Source organism: Rhinichthys klamathensis, unplaced genomic scaffold (genome assembly GCF_029890125.1).
Source record: "Rhinichthys klamathensis goyatoka isolate OS25496 unplaced genomic scaffold, OSU_Roscu_1.1 h1tg000289l_1, whole genome shotgun sequence".
NCBI lineage: Eukaryota > Metazoa > Chordata > Actinopteri > Cypriniformes > Leuciscidae > Rhinichthys > Rhinichthys klamathensis.
In genome coordinates, this window is record NW_026606808.1 from 299,382 (window position 1) to 323,091 (window position 23,710).

General features: G+C 41.6%; 2 protein-coding genes across 3 annotated transcripts in view; both read right to left on the minus strand.

Moving 5' to 3' along the window:
* The window catches only part of LOC130103471 (uncharacterized), a 45,637-nt gene extending 35,454 nt beyond the window's left edge, over positions 1-10,183 (minus strand). The window contains exons 1-5 of the mRNA XM_056269725.1: positions 10,108-10,183; positions 9,592-9,933; positions 9,284-9,505; positions 8,846-9,172; positions 8,539-8,748 (exon numbers count right to left, since the gene is read on the minus strand). Of these exons, the coding sequence (XP_056125700.1) occupies positions 8,539-8,748; positions 8,846-9,172; positions 9,284-9,505; positions 9,592-9,933; positions 10,108-10,153 (1,147 nt within the window). The 5' untranslated portion in view covers positions 10,154-10,183. The remainder of the gene's footprint in view (positions 1-8,538; positions 8,749-8,845; positions 9,173-9,283; positions 9,506-9,591; positions 9,934-10,107) is intronic.
* A 4,535-nt stretch (positions 10,184-14,718) lies between these two features.
* fam20cl (family with sequence similarity 20 member C, like) lies at positions 14,719-23,191 on the minus strand. Of its 2 annotated transcripts, XM_056269743.1 has the most exons (11): positions 22,923-23,191; positions 22,467-22,847; positions 21,269-21,444; positions 20,530-20,608; positions 19,753-19,845; positions 16,311-16,426; positions 16,046-16,226; positions 15,617-15,726; positions 15,321-15,402; positions 15,155-15,214; positions 14,719-15,072 (listed from the first exon to the last, which is right to left on the minus strand). In XM_056269743.1, the coding sequence occupies exons 2-11, from the start codon at positions 22,841-22,843 to the stop codon at positions 14,823-14,825; spliced, it is 1,524 nt and encodes a 507-aa protein (XP_056125718.1). In that variant the 5' UTR covers positions 22,844-22,847; positions 22,923-23,191; the 3' UTR covers positions 14,719-14,822. The 2 variants fall into 2 exon arrangements, with proteins under 2 accessions (XP_056125718.1, XP_056125719.1); XM_056269744.1 differs by having other exon boundaries at positions 22,470-23,191.
* Positions 23,192-23,710: the final 519 nt, after the last annotated feature.

A 23,710-nucleotide genomic window follows, 5' to 3' on the forward strand; every position in this document is an offset into this window, starting at 1 on the left:
AGGTGAGTTATAGGCTAATGATAATAAATGCGTCTGAAAAAACAGCGAGGCATTTTAATTGTTTATTAATAAACTATTGTTTTCTAAGTGTCGGCTAAAAACATATCTCCATCTCCGCTGTTAAGCAGATGCGCTTTTAGAGAGAAATCCACCTTTCATACGGATTACATAATCAGGTATTTGCTTTCGATTCGAGTTTGTTTGTTTAAAAGTGCACATTTTAAGCTTTAGCCTACATAGGCTATATTTTGTTTCAGTTCTCGCGCTCCAGTTCACGGAGATCATGAAAGCGCGTAGTAGCCTAGGCTACTGATTGTTTTATTTTATTTTACAAAAGCACGTTTTCTTGTTATGAGTTTACACAAATAAAAGTAGTTGCGAATAATGCATTATTATTTTCTGTATGACCAGAAATGATAGACTAGTTTAAGTTGTTTCCACTGTTGATAGGAAAATGCAAGTGTTCGCGCCCGCGAACATTTTGAAAGGTAATGGAAACGCGGCTATTAATAAGCTTGACATTGTTAAGATTATTATTAAGTCACATTGAATATTGATTACTTGGTCAACATACCCTTTTAAATTGCAATGGGATTTGTGGTGCTGGTTTCGGTTGGCCACGATTCCTATTCCTGTGTAGACAACCACTGTTCCTGGTGGCCTTGGGAGTGAGGTCAAGTGCGATCGGTCGGTCGGACCATGTAATTACCGCTTATGCCTATGGATGCCGCTAAACACCACTAAACGGAGATATTCATTTTTTCAAAGCAATAGTTTTAACAGTTTTACAGATGTTATCGCGGGCCGCCAGAAATGTTTCGGCGGGCCGCCATTGGCCCGCGGGCCGCACTTTGAGAACCTATGGTCTAACCTGAGTGTCTACTGAACTTCACAGATTCATAATGAACATCATCTGAGGTTGAATGTACAGCAGTAGGAGCCAAAGATGTGTTCGTCATGTGAGACTGCTTGAAATTAATAGTTGAATAATGAACGTCCTGATCCTTCACGTGAACTTGCTGTGTGCAGACCGTAGACAAGGGTTCAGCATTATCATACAGTGTAGCAGAACTCGACTGAGAGTTAAGGGAGAAAAGAGAGCATAATACAAAATATCAGTGACAGAACACAAAATATATTTAAGCATAGTGTGTCAAATAACCTGTTTGGTCAGATGCTCTCACCTGTACAACATCCTTAGTGTCCTCATGCTGTTGAGATGAATTATTCCTTCTCCTCCTGTTTAAACTGCATCGTGTCAAAAGAAAAATGTTTTTTAATGGATCTTAAGATTGAATGAGTTCAATGTACTAAAACAACCTATACATTTTAAAACTCAATTTCCTCCCAATCCAAACAGACCTACTTAAACTAACCTGCAAAAACAGCTCGTTTCAAAACCATGACACATTAACCATCACCACACACATTTATACAACAGCGATGACGTTGCCCAAAAATTCATGGTAAAGCAATAAGGAGGAAGTGAGACAGATAATTAAGTTATGTTAGTTAAGACATAACGACAAGTAGAATAGAATAGGGTCAAGTTTGTGTTGCTCCTGCTGTGTAGCACCTACAGCTCTGCAGATCGTTCTGAAGGATCTCAAGAGTTGGAAAGAGTTCAAATGGTCCCTGATTATTTGAGTCTGACTGTAACAACTAGAGAGGGCAGCATTCGCACAGTCCATGAGAAAGCATGGTTCCTTATTTCATATGCAAAGATGATGTTTGAACCGAAGGCTTGAAGGCACAGTGGTGTGACGGCCATGCATAGTTGGGTGTTTTGCTGTGTGGTGTTGGGCAGTTCACTGTTTCCCTTTTGTCTTTGAAGGTATCAGCGCCAGATTGGGAGCACCTGCGCTAGATGCTGTGGGAAGATAAATACTCCGGCCTTTTGAATCTCTCGCTCTCTCTGACCTGGTCTCACTCCTGCCAGCAGCACATCTTTGTTTTGTTGTTGATTATATTATGTTCTGTTACCTTTATTTTTCAACACTCAACTTTGCAACAGTCACTCATCCACATTTACATCACTGATGTCACTGACCAACACGCGCTACTTGCTGTTACTTATTAGTTTTATTGTTTAAGTTATTACAATAAATGTTTACTTTTGGCAATCTTTCGCGTCCTCTTTGAATTTGTCATGGCCTTTGAGCCGGGTTATGACAAATTGGGGGCTCGTCCAGCCGTGATTTTCCTGTTAGTACCGCGATTGTTTGGTAAGATTACGGAAAATTATAGTTGTTACTTAGTATTCCAGTTTGTTGCTTAGTATAGTGTGTAGGCGGGAAGTTTGTTCGGAGCGCTCGTGCGGCGCGCTCAGTGGGCTTTGTTCTCTGGTTTATCTGGGCAGATGCGGGGATTGTTTGGATAACAGAAGAGACACGCACTTGAAGATGACTTTGTCGGTAAGCAAGTAGCCTACTATATTTGTTTATTATTATTTTATTTTTTTTACTCCTAGTTTGTTTGGATATAAATAAACAGTTGTTGTTTGCGTGTGGTTCGTTCTGTGATCAGCTGGTCCGGTTGACATTGGCCGGTTTGCCTGTGTGGTTTTGTCAGGTGGTGCGAGGTTTTCCCGTGTAGGTTGTAGCGACGTTCCCCTTTGGGTTCGTTGAGCTGTTGGGGGGTAGTGTTGTGGTGAACGTGGGAAAAGCTGTTGCTTGGGAGCATGTCCGTGGTTTCGGGAGGGTTGCTGATTTACCAGTCGCTTTCCTGATCCAGCGGTCTCTAGTGCGTAAGTACCCACCACAACTAGCCACATGAAGACTAGGGGGGAGCTTAGTTAGTTGTACTGGTTAGATAGTGGGGAAACTCCGAACCACGTTGGGGCTTAGTTCTCTTTGGCCACACGGGTGAACGTCGGTGTCTATCTGATCACTGAGTGAAATTTGTTTATTTAGTTTTTGCGTGTTTGCTGCATAGGAAATTTTAAAATGTCTGAAGTCGAAGCATTTATTACTGCTCCATCTCAGGAATCCCTGGATAAGTACACAAAAGAGCAGCTGCTTCAGATTGCTGAGCATTATTCAGTGGAGGTGGTCGGAGACAAACGTGTCAAAGAAACCATTAAATTAGCTATTAAATCTAAGTTATTAGTAGCTGGAGTTATGTCGGTATCTAAAACAGATTTTTCTCAGAGTCCAGCGATACATGGTTTAACCTTTGAGCAGCAGAAAGAAATGTTGATGTTGCAGTTAGACCATGAAAAAATGAAACATGAATTGGACATTAAAAAGCAGCTGGAAGTGGAGAGAATTCGCCAGGACATCGAACAGGCAAAAATAGATTTAGAGGGAGATCGATTGTCAATGATCAGAAATGGCTTATTGTCAAGTGAGGCTTTTGGGGGGCAGCAGGCCAGATCATCTGACCGTTTTGATGTGAGTAACTTGCGCTTATTGCCACAATTTAATGAAAAAGACCCAGACACATTTTTATTTTTTTTTTACGTGTGGCTAAGGCCAGGAACTGGCCTGATTGTGATTGTGCTCTGATGCTTCAGTGTGTGCTTTCTGGGAAAGCACAAGAAGCGTATGCGTCTTTAAATCCTGAACATAGCTCTAGCTATGATCAAATAAAAGCAGCTATTCTTAGAGCTTATGAGCTTGTGCCAGAAGCATATCGCCAACGTTTTAGGTCATGGGAAAAAGAAAAAGGCCAGACATATGCCGAGTTTGCCAGAGATCTTTCAACTCACTTTAGGCGTTGGTTAACTGCACTTGAAGTCACCACCTTTGAGGGTTTGTGTGATTTGGTAATATTGGAACAGTTTAAAAATACTCTGCCAGAACGTGTTTCCACATACATCTCGGAGCGAGAAGTTGTTACCGTTGGGAACGCTGCTGTTGCAGCTGATGAGTATGTCTTACTCCATAAGAGCAGTTTTTGGGAGCGTCATGTAGCTTCTGATTTTGGTCCGCGACGTAGTGGCGTTGATGCGCCGTCGGATATGGTGAGTTGGAGGAAAGTCGGTAATATGAAACCTGACATTAGGATAAATCGTACATTTGATGATGTCTGTAACTATTGTCATGAAAAGGGTCATTGGAAGGTGGATTGTGCTGTATTAAAGGCTAAGACAAAGGGAACGAAAGCCAATATTAGACCTGTGGCATTTGCTGCAACCGTGAATACCGACTGTGTTGCTGAGGTGAGCTTAGCTCCCATTTGTGAATCCGATGTTTTGGCATCTTATGCTCCTTTCATTCGAGATGGGTCTGTATCACTGGTGGGGAGTAAGGTAAAAATCCCATTAAAGATTTTGAGGGATACGGGGGCCTACAACTCCTACATTGTAAGCTCTGTGTTGCCTTTCGCTGGGGACACAGATACTGGTGACTTTGTTCTCAGTCGTGGGATGGGATTGAGTGTGTTTCCAGCACCTTTGCACAGGATGGTTCTTGACTGTGAACTGGTTCAAGGTGAGGTTGTTGTGGGTGTACTTTCAACGTTACCTATTGAGGGTATACATCTTATTTTAGGGAACGGTTTGGCTGGTAGTAGAGTTTGGGCTGGCACTCCTCCTGCATCACCAATAGGCACATTACATCCATCTGAGTTTGTGTCGGGTTCGAATTCTGGTGCATTGCAGGAAGTTTCTCCGGCCTGTGTGGTTACACGTGCCATGCATAAATTACAGCTTGATGTGTTCCCTGAATCTAACTGTGTTGATGTACCTTTGCAGGTCCCATCTCTGGCTGAGTTGCCCTTGTCACTGTCTCCTAGTGAGGTTATTCAAGAGCAGCGCAATGACGTTTCTTTAAAGGAAATGTTCCGGTGTGTGCTGCCTGCCTTGGAGATTGGTAATGTGGCATCGGGTTATTTCTTGCATAAGGAATTGCTGTTCAGAAAATGGGTTCCAGTGAGTGAAGATGGTGTGAAAGGGGATGTTTTTCAGGTAGTCGTGCCAGCGAAGTTTCGTCCCGTTGTTTTGAAGGTGGCACATGACGAGTGTGGGCACTTTGGTGTCCGTAAAACGTACCTCAATGTCCTAAAACATTTCTTTTGGCCTCGACTGAAAAAGGATGTGTCTGGGTATATTAAGACCTGTCATGTATGCCAGCTTACAGGTAAACCGAATCAGGGTATTAAACCTGCGCCATTGCAGCCTATTCCAGCGGTAAGGGAACCTTTTACACACCTTATTGTTGATTGTGTTGGTCCATTGCCTTCTGCTAAATCTGGTTGTAAATATTTACTGACGGTTATGTGTCAGAGCACCAGGTACCCAGCCGCGTACCCGTTAAGGTCTATTACAACTAAGTCAGTCGTTAGGGCCTTAACACAGTTCATTTCCATATTTGGCATCCCTGAGGTGATCCAGAGCGACCAAGGGTCAAATTTTACATCACATATGTTTTGTCAAGTGTTGAAGCTATTACATATTAAACAAAACCAGTCTTCGGCCTATCATGCGCAAAGCCAGGGTGCTTTGGAGAGGTTCCATCAGACGCTCAAGTCTCTATTGCGCGCATATTGTACAGAGCTAGATGGAGACTGGGAGCACGGGCTCCCGTGGCTCATGTTGGCAGCGCGGGAAGCTGTACAGGAAAGTACAGGCTTTAGCCCAAATTACTTGGTTTTTGGGCATACAGTGCGGGGTCCTTTGGCTGTCTTGAAAAGTGGCTGTGTTGATACTGAGCCATCGAAAAATCTGATTGACTTTGTGAATGGGTTCAGACACCGTTTGTTTAAAGCTGGGTGTATGGCACAAGAGAAATTGGGGGTATCGCAGAGTAAAATGAAAAAGTTGTATGACAGACGCACCGAGAGACAGGAGTTTAGTCCAGGTGACCAGGTCCTTGCACTAGTGCCCATTGTGGGCTCACCTTTTCAAGCTAAGTTTATGGGTCCTTACACTGTGAGTGAGAAAATTTCAGAGTTGAACTATATTGTGGAGACACCAGGACGTAAGAAGGCTCAACGACTTTATCATGTTAATCTTCTTAAACCTTATTACAAGCGTGTAGAGATTGATTCATGTCAAGATGGGAAGAATGTTGTCTGTCCAGCATTGTTGGTAATTTCAGAGGTGTTGTCGCAGGAGTCAGATGGGGTGCCGGAGCCAGACGAAAGCGTGCTCTGTGGGAGACTGAAAAATTCAGAGTCTCTTATTAATTTGGATAAGTTGTTGGCTCATTTGCCTGAGTCTAAATGTAGGGAATTGGCTGAGTTGATACACAAGTGTCCTTGTCTGTTTGGTGACATTCCTTCACGTACCAGTTGGATTGAGCATGATATAGATGTTGGAGATGCTCAGCCAATTAAACAGCATTTTTATCGTGTGGCACCAGGTAAACGAAGTTATTTGGATGCTGAGGTGGATTACATGCTCCAAAATGATATTGCTGTTCCTGCTGCATCTAGTTGGGCCTCCCCTTGTATTTTGGTGCCAAAACATGATGGCACACCAAGATTTTGCTCAGATTTTAGGAAAGTTAATGCGGTCACAAAATCAGACTCTTTTCCGATTCCACGCATGGATGACTGCATAGATCAGGTGGGATCTGCCAAATTTGTTAGCAAATTTGATTTGCTTAAAGGTTACTGGCAAGTGCCTTTGTCCAAGCGTGCACAGGAAGTTTCTGCGTTTACTACACCTTTGGGTTTATATTCGTATAATGTGATGCCATTTAGGTTAAAAAATGCCCCCGCAACATTTCAGCGGTTGATGAATCGGGTAGTGTCTGGTTTGGCAGGTTGTTCTGTTTATCTTGATGATGTGGTCATTTATAGTGACACCTGGCATTCACATCTTCAGCGCATTCGTTCCTTGTTTGAGCGTTTGGTGGAAGCACACCTCACCATCAATTTGGCTAAGTGTAGTTTTGCCATGGCCACAGTGACATATCTTGGCCGGGTGGTAGGACAGGGCCGTGTGGCTCCAGTCCAGGCCAAAGTCATGGCAATAGCAGAGTATCCACAACCCACCACAAAAAAGGAGCTTCAGAGGTTCTTGGGTTTAGTGGGTTATTATAGAGGTTTTTGTAAAAACTTCTCCACTGTGGTGTTTCCTCTTACCGAACTGCTCAAGACCAAGATTAAGTTTGTTTGGTCGGCTGGTTGTCAACAAGCCTTTGATAATGTGAAATTGCTGTTGTGTTCTGCTCCTGTTCTGGCAGCTCCTTGTTTTGATCGAGCTTTTATGCTTCAAGTGGATGCCAGTCAGGTGGGAGCAGGTGCTGTGTTACTCCAGGGGGATGATCAAGGTTTGGTGAGACCAGTTAGTTTCTTCTCTAGAAAATTTAACAGTTATCAGAGTAATTACTCCGTGATTGAGAAGGAGGCATTGTCACTTATTTGGGCCTTACAGCATTTTGATGTCTATGTAGCAGCAGGAGGGCCGATTGTGGTTTATACTGACCACAATCCACTAACTTTTTTGCGGTCGCTCAGATGTCCCAACCAGAGATTGACCCGTTGGTCATTGTTTCTCCAGGCTTATAACCTGGACATTAAATATATAAAGGGGTCAGAGAATATTATTGCAGATGCACTGTCTCGTGCTCCTCTGCAGTGATGGGGATTAGTATGGGCTCCAAGTTGATGTTGCCTCTTGTACTCTTGCCTCTTATTTCTATATCTGTTTCTTCTGTATTTATTTTCTTAATCTGTTTTTCAGGTTCCGGGATTGATGAGCATAGATGGGGAAATTTGCAGGTGAAGTGGCTGGGACGGAGGTCAGATATCGTCTTTGTGTCATATTGATGTAGTTTAGGTTATTTAGATATGTGGAGTAGTGTTGTTAGGTGTTACTGCTAGGTCGGTGGTCCTTGGGGACACCGACTTTAAGGGGGGGGGGGGGGGGGGGTATCAGCTATGAAGGTATCAGCACCAGATTGGGAGCACCTGCGCTAGATGCTGTGGGAAGATAAATACTCCGGCCTTTTGAATCTCTCGCTCTCTCTGACCTGGTCTCACTCCTGCCAGCAGCACATCTTTGTTTTGTTGTTGATTATATTATGTTCTGTTACCTTTATTTTTCAACACTCAACTTTGCAACAGTCACTCATCCACATTTACATCACTGATGTCACTGACCAACACGCGCTACTTGCTGTTACTTATTAGTTTTATTGTTTAAGTTATTACAATAAATGTTTACTTTTGGCAATCTTTCGCGTCCTCTTTGAATTTGTCATGGCCTTTGAGCCGGGTTATGACAGTGGCAAAAAATGGTTGTTTATTTCAGAGTAAGAGAGAGGGTGGAAATGATAATGCAACTTTTTCCCTTGACAAATATTACAAATGGACCTCAGGAAAAAATAGAATACATAATAGAAACAATTTTTTACCTATACCACAGGACTCCTATGAGTGCAATGATCAGAAACACGGACAGTATGATTACGGCGTTCAGTAAAGGTGTTTTCGTCTCTGGACTTTCTAGCATAAGACACAAGTTACAGATACACAAAAATTAAAAATACGCTTATAACATCAAAACTATAATTACATATCAAGTGCATCATCTTAATGCAGCAATCATTTCAGACTAAAGCACATGTATCATGAGAGAAGTGTCACCTTCTACAGCACAGGAATACTCTTGAAGATCTTCATTGCTGACTGAGTCCAGGTACAGCTTGTTGGCTTTAGTGAATCCATCCGTTACGAGTCGTCCGTTCTTGTACCAGATGTAAATATGATTGTTGTTCAGAGTGCATTTAGTTGAACAGCTTAATATCACTTCCTGTCCCTCTGATATAATGTTTGGGCTGCTTATCACTGTCGTATCTGAAGAACACACACACACACACACACACACACACACAAAAGCCTATTAGAAATTATATAGGAAACATTTTGAACTCAATTTTGAATAAGCAGTTACCTGTGACAGTAAGCATGACTCCAGGTGATCCAGAGTATTTTCCTTCTGCTGTGTCAGTGATGATCCTGAATTTATATTCTCCAGAGTCGTTCATCTTGAGCTCTTTGATTCTCAGTGTGTTTCCCTCATACTCCACACGACCAGCAAACTGAAGCTCCTCACGCAGATCACTGAAGTCACCAGGCTGAACGTAATGCCAGAATGTTTTATTTACAGTATAACCAGAGGGATGTGAGTATGTGCTGGAAATATCTACTGTTGAGCCCATCAAAGCACAGACTCTTCTAGAGGAGTAAGACACATCCCAGCAGCCACTCTTAGAAATACCTGAAAGAGTTACAGATTAACATGTAAAACTCACACTTACTTTAAAACATGTTTAAATATACACATGGATGAACAAACGGTACCGCATTGTGTGTATTATTTGACACTCACACACAGTAGAGGAGCGATGTTTTAAGTTTGTATCAAGATCACAGGAATATCTGCCAGCCTCTGTGCTGGGTGACACAAATATGTCTCGAGACACTGTACTTCTGTAATACTTTCCATCCTTCATCCAGTAATAATACTCAGCTCCAGCGGTGCAGGAAAAATCACAGGTCAGTTTTATACTCTGATCTCTCGGGTCTGTAGGATTCATTCTCACCTGCAGGACTGAATTAAAGTACAAAAATAAGAAATACTTCATCACATGACAAAAGAAAGCAGCTGAAGTGACCAGAATCTAGACTCAGTTTCACCTGGGACTGTTAGATTGACGGCGACTGAGCTGAGATGTTTAACTCCATCCTTCATGATGAACATGAGCTGATATTCTCCAGAGTCTCTCTCTCTCAGGTCTGATATTGTGAGTGTTGAACGGTCTTTTAAGACCTCCTGCTTCACCCGTCCTGAGTAGTCCGAGTCTAAAGTCAAGTCTTCAGGTTCATCATTCTTTCTCCAGTTTGTACTCTGTTTCTGGCTGAACCAGAACACAGTTTTGATTTTGAAGTTGGAATAAGAACATCTCAGCTGCACAGGGCTTTCGCTCAGAGCACAAACATCTTCACTGGTCACCGAGAGGCAGTCCAATGTTAGAGAACCTGATGAAAAAGGTAACACTTAGACCAAAAAGTTTGCATTGACGAAGGAAAGATCCTCTATGACAAACCACATGACAGAAGTGGGGCATCTCTCCTTCATGTCTAAAATGTCTAAAATGTTTTAATTTTGATAAGACATTGATACACTACAATCCATTAACACAATAATCTTACCCGAGATGTGTATAAGTAGGATCAGTGATATGAGTCTGAAGTCCATGCTTAAACTTTGAAAATAATTCACTTGTTTGTCCAGAACGAAAAAAAAAAAAATGTGGAAAGAGGCACTCATTAATTTCAACTCATTTATCTAAATAACTCCTTCATGAATTGTATTTGTTTAAAGTTAGACCATGGTTAAGGAAATGTCAATTTAACAATTTTCTTAAAACAAATTTTAATGAGAGATTTACATACTTACATGTTGCAGATTTCTCCAGCTATGAAGAAGTTGTGTGCTGTTGCAAAAGTGCTGTCAACGTCTGAAGATGACCAGGCAAACAGATGATATCATTTCCTTCCTTTTTCTGAAGCTAAAAAAAACCTACTTGTTGTTGTGCAACGACCGTATCCACTACATGAGCATCTTCATGTTTTATAGCTTCAAGTTCACTTTTAGGCTTTACATTTCCCAAACAGTTGAGTCAATGACAAATCTTGTTTAAAACATGTTTCAAATTTACAGAAAATAGTTTTTTGATTTCATATGGTTTTGAAGACCTTTACACTATTCTCAAGTTAATTGAACGATTTAATGAAACGTCATATTAATTCATAAACATTCAGTTTTGGAGGAGTTGCACCACATGACATTTTACAACCTAAAATAATCTTCCTTTGTCATAAACAGATAAAAATTTCTGACATTTAGAGATTAGTAACTCTTTTACTAATATCTGTTGCTTTAGCAAGCCTTGTTCCATTATACGCCAACGGTGACAGTTCAAAAATGGGAAAAAGGAAATCACATGTTTTCTCTCCAAAGTTTGTATGCCTATAACTCAAGAACTATTAAATATATCGTATTTAGTGCTGTCAATCGATTAAAAAAATATTAACTAATTCATCGCACTTTTTCTGTAATTAACATTAAATATATTTAGGGGCCAAGCACCGAAGGTGCGGAGGCACCAATTGTATCTGTTCCGATTCTTATTATCATTATTCTTCCGTTTCTTCTTCTTCTTCTGACTGGGTGTCTATGGTAGCCCATATAGAACCGCTTGCGGGAACGTTATGAAATTTGGCACACAGATAGAGGATAGTCTGAACTGTCACCATAGCAAATTTGGAGTCTCTAACTCAATCCCACTAGCGCCACCAACTGTCACTCATGTTTGTGCTGGGCAGTGGCTCAGTGGTTCATGTAGGTTGTCTACAAACCAAAAGGTTGGTGGTTCAATCCCCGGTTCCACCTGACCAAGTGTCAAGGTGTCCATGAGCAAGACACCTAACCACAGATGCTCCCGACGAGCTGGATGGCGCCTTGCATGGCTGACACCGCCGTTGGTGTATGAATGAGAGAGTGAATGGGTGAATGTGAGGCAAAATTTAAAGCGCTTTGGTGGCCATTGGGTCTGTGAAAGCGCTATATAAATGCAGTCCATTTACCATAAGGGCTAGAAACAAAATTCTTTTTTCCCCTGATTCCTTGGCTCACAACGATTCAATTGCACCCTATGACATCATTTTCCGTCATGGTAATTTGTCCGCCATTTTGAATTCTCCAAAAAAAACTACTTTTTCGAACTCATCCTAGGCCGATGCTCCGATTTTCACGAAAATCGAACCAGATCATCTCCAGACCATGGCGACAAAAAAGTATTGAATTCAAGTCGATTCGTCAAACCCAGGGGTTCTCAAAGTTTTGATAGGTGAGGGCCAATTTAGGAATCCAACATTGAACTGAGGGCCGCCAAAGTGGCGGGGGAGAAAACGAAGAAAAAAAAACTGAAAAGAAAATCCCATTTGAAATTATTTTAATGACCAGGTTGCATCTCTACAGTTTACATTAGTTGCAATAAACACATTTTAATTCATAACTGAGGCTAAACCTGGCAAAACTTGTGAAAATTTTGGGGGGGAGAGAAAGAAACTTTTAAAATAGAAGCTTACCAAACAAGTCATCATCATCATTCATTTCTATCATTGCTTGTCAGTCGCGTTTCCATTATTGCAGATTTGCATTAGAGAGAAATCCACCTTTCATACGGATTACATAATCAGGTATTTGCTTTCGATTCGAGTTTGTTTGTTTAAAAGTGCACATTTTAAGCTTTAGCCTACATAGGCTATATTTTGTTTCAGTTCTCGCGCTCCAGTTCACGGAGATCATGAAAGCGCGTAGTAGCCTAGGCTACTGATTGTTTTATTTTATTTTACAAAAGCACGTTTTCTTGTTATGAGTTTACACAAATAAAAGTAGTTGCGAATAATGCATTATTATTTTCTGTATGACCAGAAATGATAGACTAGTTTAAGTTGTTTCCACTGTTGATAGGAAAATGCAAGTGTTCGCGCCCGCGAACATTTTGAAAGGTAATGGAAACGCGGCTATTAATAAGCTTGACATTGTTAAGATTATTATTAAGTCACATTGAATATTGATTACTTGGTCAACATACCCTTTTAAATTGCAATGGGATTTGTGGTGCTGGTTTCGGTTGGCCACGATTCCTATTCCTGTGTAGACAACCACTGTTCCTGGTGGCCTTGGGAGTGAGGTCAAGTGCGATCATGTAATTACCGCTTATGCCTATGGATGCCGCTAAACACCACTAAACGGAGATATTCATTTTTTCAAAGCAATAGTTTTAACAGTTTTACAGATGTTATCGCGGGCCGCTAGAAATGTTTCGGCGGGCCGCCATTGGCCCGCGGGCCGCACTTTGAGAACCTATGGTCAAACCGTTTTCGATAAATAGCACAAACACATTTTACGTAGCGCTTGCAAAAACAGACGTAAGGCTGTATCTCCGCAACGCTTTATCGTATTCAGACCAAACTTGAAAATGGCTATTTTTGCTTATAACTTCTGAACGCTTTGTCCAAAATCATGAATCCAAAACGTTGGATTCAGGGCGTCAGGCCGAGTCGACTGATATCCAATTTTCCCAGATCGGCCATGTTGAATTATGTTCCAAAAAGCTGTATTTTCTGAACGCATGAACGGATTGTTACGAAACTCGGTATGGGTCATCAGTACGATGCCCTGAAGGAGCCTGAGAAGTTTCGAAACAGCGCCACCTAGTGGTAAAATACAATTTTCAAATGCTTATAACTCTGAGTGTGGTTGACTGATTTTCACAGGAATCATCTCCTTGGGCTCCTGAATCCTTGCCGAGTCCAACGATACCACCCATGCTAGGTTACACCTTACGGTTTGTGTAGCGTTGTGATTTAGCACTTAAAAAACAATTGCTAATATCTTCGAAACCGTTAGACCGATCGAGACGAAACCACCATCAGAAGTTTGGAAACTTAGGTCGTTGGCCATATAATATTGCCGAAATGTCAAAATATTGATAGTAAGTGGTAATAAAATCCAATCAAAGTCAGGTGTCAGTAATTTTTTTTGTGTTTATACATATAAATGTCTATAACTCCAAAACTAAATGAGATATTTTCACCATATTTGACACACACCTGTATGGGCTCACTCTGAGGTGACATGAAAAAAATTATGGGATTGTGCCAGGTGTTGGCGCTATAATAGAACAAAACATGAAATTTCCATTGAATTCAATAGTTTTGTGATTACAATGCTATACTTAATGAATGCATTGGTGTAACATTATAAAAACTCAGTATGTGCCATCAGCAGCATGCCCAGAAGGTACTCAAAATATTTTGAGACAGGGCCACCTTTTGGTCAAAAGTTATAATTAATGCACAAAAATGCTAATAACTTTTGAATAAATGTTCCTATTGTAATGACTTTGGTCTTAATAGATTCCTTGGGTTATGCTGAGAACATAGATACTAAGTTTGCCGTATTTGGCCATACTTCCTGTCCGTCATCTTGATTATCATTCAATTCCTACTTTTTCTTACTCCTCCTAGACCGTTTGTCCGATTTTCACTAAAATCGAATCGTATCATCTCCAGACCGTGCCGACTAAATGTTATGGATTTCGTGTTGATAGATAAAACTTTTCCCGTATTCCGCAGCAGCAAATTTGAGGTATGATGCCAAAATGACTATTCAGGCTTTATATCTGCATTAACATGACATTTTGACACCAAACTTTGTAAGTGTCATTGTCACCTCACTCTGATCACATCACATCGATTCTGTAACTACACCACCTATTGGTCGAAAGTGATAATCCATTAAATCATATTTTTAGTTAATGTATATGATTTTTTAGCCATTTTGCTGAAATACATCTTTAAATGTCTTTAATTGCTCCTTGCTGCAGTTGGTCTGATACTCCCAGCCATGTTTGCATGTCTTATGCTCTTCTTGCGCTTGGCCCCGCTAATGGCTGCTCGCAGCTATATTTTTATATTGTAATACTTTCACATTGAATCTAGTAAGTAAGCTCAGATTCGTGCTTTGCTTGTAAATAAATTCTGAATGATCTAACATTTAGACTGACGATAATATGAAGATAGAATAACAGTTGGATAATGTATTTATATATTTAAATAGGCTTACCTGTTATGCCAGCTGAGATGGCTTTGCTGACTCTGAGAGTTTGGTACTTATATAATATTCATGATTTATATGTTACTTGCAAACATTTTGTTTTCAATTTTGTCTCAAATCATGCAACAAGCAACTGGTCGCAGATGGTTATAATCCACTTTATTTAACATTAATTTACAACCCTATAATGTGTCATTGATTTGTTATACAACACAACATAGATCTAAATAATATCACATCAAGCCCCAGGGTAATCAGTGATGTCATCATATATGACATCACTGTGATGTTGATGTTGCTCCAGACAGTCCTGGATGGTTTGAATGACTGTTGCCAGGCGACGGTCAAGAGCCAAAAGATGTGGCTCAGTAAGGAGGGGTGCCACTGCCGCAAGGGGATCCTGAGACAAAGATGCACGCATGACATCGCTCAACCGATACATCGGGAGAGAGAGCAGACGTAAACGAAGCAACGTGGAACGACGGATCCTGAGGGAAAGAACGAGGAAATAAGAAGCTGATAAAAAACACAACCCCCTTTAAATTGTTACTTACAATATGTTCACTCTACCTGCAGCACTGCACAAGAGGAGCCAAAATAGAAGGTTCATCTTTGGAGTGACGTCCAAACCTACAACACACACATAAGTTGCACACAGAAGCATCACGCCCATTCAAACTGAGCCAAACAAAACTTTGTCAGAAAACCTCTTGGACTCCTGATTTTGAATACTCACGCTCTTCCATTGTCTAAGTGTATGAGAAATGTGTCATTGCCAAACTTCTCAAATGTTTCATAGTGGTGCCTATCCATGTTACCTGAAGATGGTAGATGGAAAGTATCAGGAAAACATGAATATTTTAAAAAAGAGAGTAGTATGATGGGTTACATCAGCTCAATGAAAGCAAGGTATTTCAAAGAATGTCATGGTTCGAGTCCAAAAACATGGTATTTCTGTGATATACATAGAAAGCTATAGTATTTTTTTGTAAGTGTTCACCCTTGAGTTATCTTAACTGATCCATTACTCACTCATGAGAAAGTCGAGAATGCTCATGTCAATCAGATCCACCAATCGAGTGCCTCGGTCGTAGGGAGGAGACTTTTTTACTGAGTCACAGTAGTTGGTATCTGTCTCCCACCTGTTACAGAAATAATCATCGGTTAGCTACTGTGGTTCCTCAATTACGAATCACACTGAAATATTTACAAAAACACAACAAAGACGAACGTAAAAAAAAAACCTTTGAAAGTCAAATGGGTCCAGAAAACAACTTTGGACCCCATTCACTTTCACTGTATTAGAAAAGAAAATACCAAAAATGTCCAAAATGTCTTATTTTGTGTACAATAGAAGAATAATACAGATTTAGAATGTCCTGAGGGTGAGTAAATGATGACAAAGTGTTTATTTTTGGGTGAACTATCCCTTTAAATAACACAAACACACACTCCACCCACAGAGCCAGATTGCTTCGGCTGTAGGAACGCTTCCAGGGGCTCTTCCACGAGCGGCGCTGTGCCAACGACGGGTCTGGCAGCATAGCAGCCAAAGACCCCTCAATCATGATGGGACGCCCACAGATAGCATGCTCCGTGGAGCAGTAATAGGAACACTGGCCATAAAAACACACATTCCCCACTGCAGAAAGAGAAAGACAGATGGTGACTTACAAATACACCACGCATCAGAGGAAGTGATGGAGAAGAGTCAAGTGGGACGAACCTGGGGACGTGAAAAATGTTGTAACCAGTCTATGGTCAGTGGTGATATCTTTGATCTCTTTTATCATATTAATAAGCCTCCCAACCACTGGAGGTATCCTCCTGAAACCCAGTATCCTTAATGTGAAAGAGAAAAAGAGTTATGTTCAGAATTGAATACAGAATGTGCAGTATAATGTCTACTATAAACCTTTTTTGTGTAAAATAACAGAAAATATTCAAAGGTAAACAGTTTTAAATAGCTGTAATTTTATTGTCACGTGATCTTATTTCCAGTGTGGGGGTATCACATTACAAGTAGTGCAAGTTCCATAATCATAATCAGATTACTTTAACTATGAATCTGATTATGTAACTTGCTAAAACTATCTAAGTAACTAGTAAAGTAACACATTCCTTTTAAATTTACAACAAAATATCTTATTACAATCCCTTTTCAAATAAATAAGTTCTTTTCTAATTTATTGACTGAGAGTCAATAGTCATGTGCATGTGTATCGGGGACCACACCAGGCCTTTCCACGCACCCTCTGCCCCACCCTGAACCAGGTAGTGTTACACAGGGGTTGGAGCGAAGGCTGTCTCCCTCCACCCTCAAATTGTATGTTGCCGCTATTGCCGCACATCATGATGCAGTTGAAGGTAAGTCATTGGGAAAGCATGACCTGATCGTCAGGTTCCTGAGGGGAGCGAGGAGACTACATCCGCCTCGCCCCATCCACAACCCCCCCCCCCCCCCCCCAACCTGCCCAACCCCCCTCTATACCCTCTTGGGACCTGTTTCTGGTGCTCAGTGCACTGCAGAAACCTCCCTATGAACCACTGCAGTCAGCTGAGTTAAAGATCCTGTCATTAAAGACAGTACTCCTGACTGCTCTGGCTTCCATCAAGAGGGTAGGGGACCTGCAAGCATTTTCGGTCGACGAATCGTGCCTAGAATTCGGGCCGGCCAACTCTCACGTTGTCCTGAGATCCAGGCCTGGATACGTGCCCAAGGTTCCTACCACTCCCTTCAGGGATCAGGTAGTGAACCTGCAAGCGCTACCTTCGGAGGAGGCAAACCCAGCCCTGGCTTTTCTCTGTCCCGTCCGCTCCTTGCAGTTGTTCGTGGACAGAATGCAAAGCTTTAGGACCTCAGACCAGCTCTTTGTCTGTTACAGAGGCCAGCAGAAGGGAAAGGCTGTCTCCAAGCAGAGGTTAGTCCACTGGATAGTGGATGCTATTGTCTTGGCGTATCAGTCCCAAGACATGCCTTGCTCGTTCGGGTTGAAGAAGTGTTGCTTCTTCCTGGGCGCTGGCTCAAGGCGCCTCGCTGACAGATATATGTAGAGCTGCGGGTTAAAGCGACACCAAGACGTTCGCTAGATTCTATAGCCTCCGTACTGAGCCGGTATCTTCCCATGTACTCGCCCCCAGTGGACCCGTTCTTAGTGTCGGCTTGCAACGCCACTCCCACCCGCTGGGCCGGATACGTGCGTCTATTTCCTCCAGTATTGTTCCCCAGAATTGGCTAATCCTGGTGAGTTCCTCCATCACACCTGCAGCACTCAGATGTTGCGTCTACCCCAGAGACTGCCATATGTTGAACTACCCTGCTCGACTAGTCCATATGTGTAACCGCCACAGTACCTCCCTCCAGGGTAGGACGTGGCTTTCGCAGCGTCCCCTTCTCCATGGGTACGCTTTCCCAGCGTTATCCAATAAGTCACACTAAGTGGATCTTGCGGAACAGCAGTGATTGACCTTCTCTACTTAGAGCTCCTATTTCTGCCCAATACGGCAGTCTGGCCACGAGACTCAAACGGAGCGCTGGAAGGGCCAGCAGCAGTGGCGTGTTGTCAGATATACCTAATTCGCCAGCATCTCTGTTGTACGTAGAGAGTGACTGACGAAGGGGAACATCTCGGTTACGTATGGTAACCCTCGTTCCCCAAGGAGGGAATGGAGACGTATGTCTCGTCGCCACAGTTGCTGAGCTTCCGCTGTACGGCTGAGTCACAAGTCTGGCTCCTTAGCGGAAAAACAAAGATGTGACACACCTGCTGCTCTTTATATGCTCACGCCGCTGTGGCATCGTGAGAGGGTATGTCACAGAGGCAAGTTATGTGCCATCTAGGTGGTTGCAGCAATGGGGACTACAAACCAAAATGGCCACCTGGTCCTGGACTACAGTTACCAGGTTCCTTAGCGACGGGGACACAGCTGCGAGTGAAGGAGAAAAGCTGTTAATGAGCTGAGAACAGAGAGACTGGCTGTTTTTTTGTTAGAGAGCATAAAGAGAAGCTGGAAGAGAGTTTTGGTTAAAAACATTTTGGAGTTTTGAGTTGATTATTAAAAAGAAACCAGTGACTTGATCTCTGCCTGGACTCGACTTGTGAAGCAACCCACACTTTGGTGATACCCTACCTCTCACGATGCTACACCGCGATGAACAGCAGCTGTGTTTACACTCGAAGTGAATTGGTCTCTCAAGCGAGATCCCCAATTCGTCAGCATCTCTGACGTACGCCAGTTCCCGGGGATCGAAGTGTATTGGTCTCTCAAGCGGGATCCCCAATTCGTCAGCATCTCTGACGTACGCCAGTTCCCGGGGATCGAAGTGTATTGGTCTCTCAAGCGAGATCCCCAATTCGTCAGCATCTCTGACGTACGCCAGTTCCCGGGGATCGAAGTGTATTGGTCTCTCAAGCGAGATCCCCAATTCGTCAGCATCTCTGACGTACGCCAGTTCCCGGGGAACCTCGGGGAAAGAGGGTTACCATACGTAACCGAGACGTTTTCAACAGCAATGAATGCAGAGAAAGTACTTTTTTAGACTCCAATGAATGCAGAGGAAATGTCTCTTTAAATGGCGACCACCACTGACGTGCCGTCACACCAACCCTCTCTGTAGAGCTTCTTTCCGAAGAGGTTTGTAGAGCACTCGTACAGATGATTGCAAAGCAGAATCAATGGAACATTCAGCTCCGAAGCGAAAGTTTTAATGAGCAAGTGCAGCGTGCATCCTTATATACCTGCTTTGTGGGGGCGTGGTTCGCGATGTAAATCTCGCTTGCCAATGTTCATTGGCTTGTTTTGTTTACCCTGTTTGGGCTCTCAATTCGTCAGTTCACTTTTGATGTAACGTTGAACGTGATTGACAGATAGGGAACTAATGCAATTAGTTACTTTTATACGCATTACTTCTAAAAATATAACTTTCCCAAACACTGCATATTACATGATCAATTTTAGATAATTAACTTTTGGACGTCTTTGCTTTGATTATTGTATAAGGATTTATTTATATATATATATAATTTTGATTCAGTGATTAGCTAATTATTCATTCAGAGTGATTTGTTAACCAGTTTGACTGATTCACTGAAAAGAACTGACTCATAAAAACAATTCACTTACAAATTAATTATATGGCTGTACATGTAATATACAGTCTCTCTTACCTGTCCAGGTGGAAGGCTGCGATCTCAGCATTGTGCCTCTCAAAGTCAGAGAAATAATACAGATTCACATTGGTCTCCTCCTGCCGTTCCTGTCTTCAGTTGAACGAGAATGATCTTGAATTACATTAACATATCTGTGCTACTTTACTGTTTTCTTACAATGTCTTAGGGGTGGTTCAATAGTTCAATAGAACAACCATTGCACAATTTTGCATTCCACTGCACTGCATTGCCATTGTTTTTCATTGCATTTTCCAGTGTTTGACTGTTGCAATTGACACAACATTCGGAAAAAATGCTGTTCAAGTTCAAAATAGTTTTGTTTTTTTATTGTCTCTATACCTTATGGCTTTTTTTCATTCCACTGCCCTGTGTTTCATGTTTTTAAATCCTGGTTGGGGCCGGTGCACACAGAACCCATTTTTGCTTTTAAAAATGTGAGACACAGGGCAATCAAATTGAAAAAGTGCACATTTATTTTAACCTGAGCGCTACATTTTTAGATCACCATGTCATGTGTCTGTCTAGCACGTGTTTATGTTAAAAAACAATGGAAAAGCAGTGTAGTGCAATGCAAAAACGCCCCTAAGTTTTTAAAAGTCTAAAAGTCTGTGGTTTAAATCAGAATGTCTCACTCATTACAGCACTGAATGCTTTTAATTATTAATATGTAAATAGAAAAAGTCTCTATAAAACTTAAACTATACTCATACATACATACACAAATAGACAAATATAATGACTTGTTATACTAAGAGGCACATGCTTGGGTCTTACTTCATGGGTTTGAAGAGTGCCTGTCCATAATTACGAAATGACATCACCAACTTCAGCTGTGTCCCACCTGATTTTTGCACTGAAAAGTACAATAAAAACCTGTAAATTAACTTCATATCTCACAATTACAACTTTATTGTTTCATATTTGCATCTTTATTTCTCAAATGTAATATTCATTTTATATCTCACAATTGCATATGTTTATTTCTCATAATTTCATGTCTCACAGTTGACCTCATAATTTTGACTTAATTTTTCATAAATACAAAGTTCAACCAATTCATCTCTCCTTCCTATCTATACACAATCTTATTAATTTTCGTCTCAACCTGGTCCAGTTCAGTACTGAGCCAACATCATTTTATTTTGCCCTCCTCCTCCCCAGCACCACCTGTCAAGATCATCTACAAAGCTTTTTCCTACTTTACCTCCCTAATCCCTGTAATTTTTAGAATGTTTCAGGAGAAAACATCATCTCAGAAAACATCATGTGCTCATGTCTCCAAGATCAATTCTACCTACACTCCATTCTTATCAACAAAACACTTATATATTTTGAGAGTTGCATGGTTGAACGGCTTTTTAAATCTCACAATGGGATTTTACCTTAAACTTTGTCTCACAATTTACTTACTTATTACATTACTGGAAGGTGGAAACGTCTATACACCTCTAATCCTCCTCCCTCCTTCTTTCTCATATAAAGGCCTTGCCTTGCAAAATTTAAGGTCACCTACCTGCACTGACGATGCGGTGGGAGGCCAGTTGCTGAGTCAGCGCTGACAGGATGGGATCTTTGTGCTGATACATCTGCCAGCGAGATATACCAAGGTGAAACCGGAGCCAAGGCGGATGTGTCACAGCACTGGCGTTCCAGAGGATAGGATCATAGCCGTCCTCATTAGCACTCAACCTAAGAATGGGAATCACTTGTGCGTTTTTTACTGTACAGCAGTCATAATTGAAGGTGCACCAAGTAATTATGCACAAAGAACTTTATACTGACATCTAGAGGACAGGATGCTGCATCACGCCAAATTGAATGTTTTCGGTCGTGATTATCTTGATACAGACTGATTTGTGAACAAGTTATACTGAATCATTGGCCCTGTTTACAGCTGGTATTAAGAAGCAGTTTGGTCGATCGGATTATTGGACAACGCTAAATACATGTGTAAACGGCAATTTACGGCTCAAAAAAAAAAGTTTTGAGCTTTATGTCCACTTTCGACCACTTTCAGAAGTAGTTGAAAACGCATCAAATTGGATTGCTTTCATAGTGAAAATGCTCATGTGGTCGAATGTGTTCTAGCAGCCACAAAAGACAGTTTACTCTCCCCTACTGACCTAATGCATAAACATTATGTGCTAGCCAGGCAGGATTTAAACTTTACAGGCTGAAAACCCAAATTTGGTTTGAAGACGAAAAAATGTACCAAGCACAATATTCTCTCACCATTCCTGATTTCTAACACACACTCACAGCGTTCGGCGTGGTCTTGCGGCTATCAGAGCAGAAACGAAAGATCCTGCTCTCCGTATGTTTTTCTCTCGTCTCCTCGTGTGTAAATTGCTCTAGCTTATTTCGTCCATTAGATCGAAACATCTGAAAAAGCCCATACATTTACCCGTCAATAGACCCTCCCTTCGTAAAAATCAGGACAGAAGTGGTCGCAAGTGGACAAAATAGACATATTAAAACATGTTGTAAATGGGAATATGTCTCCCTCGTCTACTTTTCATCCAATCAAACAAAACGCATTTTAATATCAGGTGTACACAGTGCCATTGAAAAGATCTCACTCAAAATTCACTCACAAATGAATCATCGCTATGATTTACAATAGGTTTTACTATATAGCCTGGATTAGAAGAACTAGCAAATCCACATGTAGCCAAAAATAATAAAAATAAATGATGTAATTAAGTCCTCACCACTGCTGTATGCTACTCCCTTCCTCTTTTCTTTTTGTTCGGACTTTCAGCAACCAATCACCATCAGGCACAGGTGGGGTGGGCATATGATACAGCGGATGGGAGTACAGAGCCTCCAGTTTGGCAAGGTCATCTGCTGCGCTGTCTATTTCCACCTCCAGGGTGTCACTTCCTGCAGTAGCCATTGTGTTTGTTGAAGTAGATGTATTCTGAATGAAGAAGCTGATGGAGGTCTGGATGTCAGGGTGCGAGCGGGGCTCACAAGTAGTGTGGTATGTTGACAGGACAAGTGAAACCACAAGCAAATGCAGACTCAGGAAGACGATTAATAGCCACATACGCAATGTCTGTGAACGTCGACGTGTGCATACTCGCATTGTACTGAAATGAGATGGCAAAGGTAATTAATTTCAACTCTACAGTCGTCTGTATTAAAGAATATAGAGCAAAACATACCCGGCTTCCAGATTAAGGTATTTTCGTCTCCGTACGCCTGGACTAAAAGGAAGCTTGGTTTGTCCTTTAGACCTTCATTCCCCTGTTCACTCCCTGTTTCTCTCAAACATTACAGAGGAGAGGTGCCAGGTTAGGCTGATCTGAATGGATCTGTTTACTTTCCCCCCTGCAACGTCTAGCACACGTCAGAGTTGTAGTGTATTCTCTACTCAGAAGAACCTGAATTGACTGTTAAGGGAGAGTGGGGCAAACTGTGCCACTTTTTACCAAAGTTGTCCTCTAGCCTCCTGCGACCCAGAACTTTTTTTTTTTTTTTTTACTTTTTTTTTGGTCACATTTATGAAGGAATTTATGAAGACGATTATGTGTCATATTTTAAGGCCATGAGTATCTTACAGAGGCTTTACAGTGATACCAAATGTTGGGGGTTTGGCCATGAAAACATAAACTTAAATTAAATTTTTACTTACAAAAAAATTGCTGACATTCATACTGAATTATTTATAGATTTTGGCCATATGTTTCATACACTCAATAAATTAAGCAATGCAAATTATGCATTCCGAATCAGGTGAGACAGGTGCACAATTGCTCTTTTGGGTCTCATAATCTCACCCTGTATATCTGATGGGGGACCTCCTCACCATGGTAACTCTGACACAGATTGGCATGTGCATCTCTCAAGCACACATGCGCCCACATTCACCACATTCACATCTAATCGTGCCCCAGCAGATGAACACCTCACACCGCATGGTGCTTTTGTGATCAAATCTGCATGTTTGCTA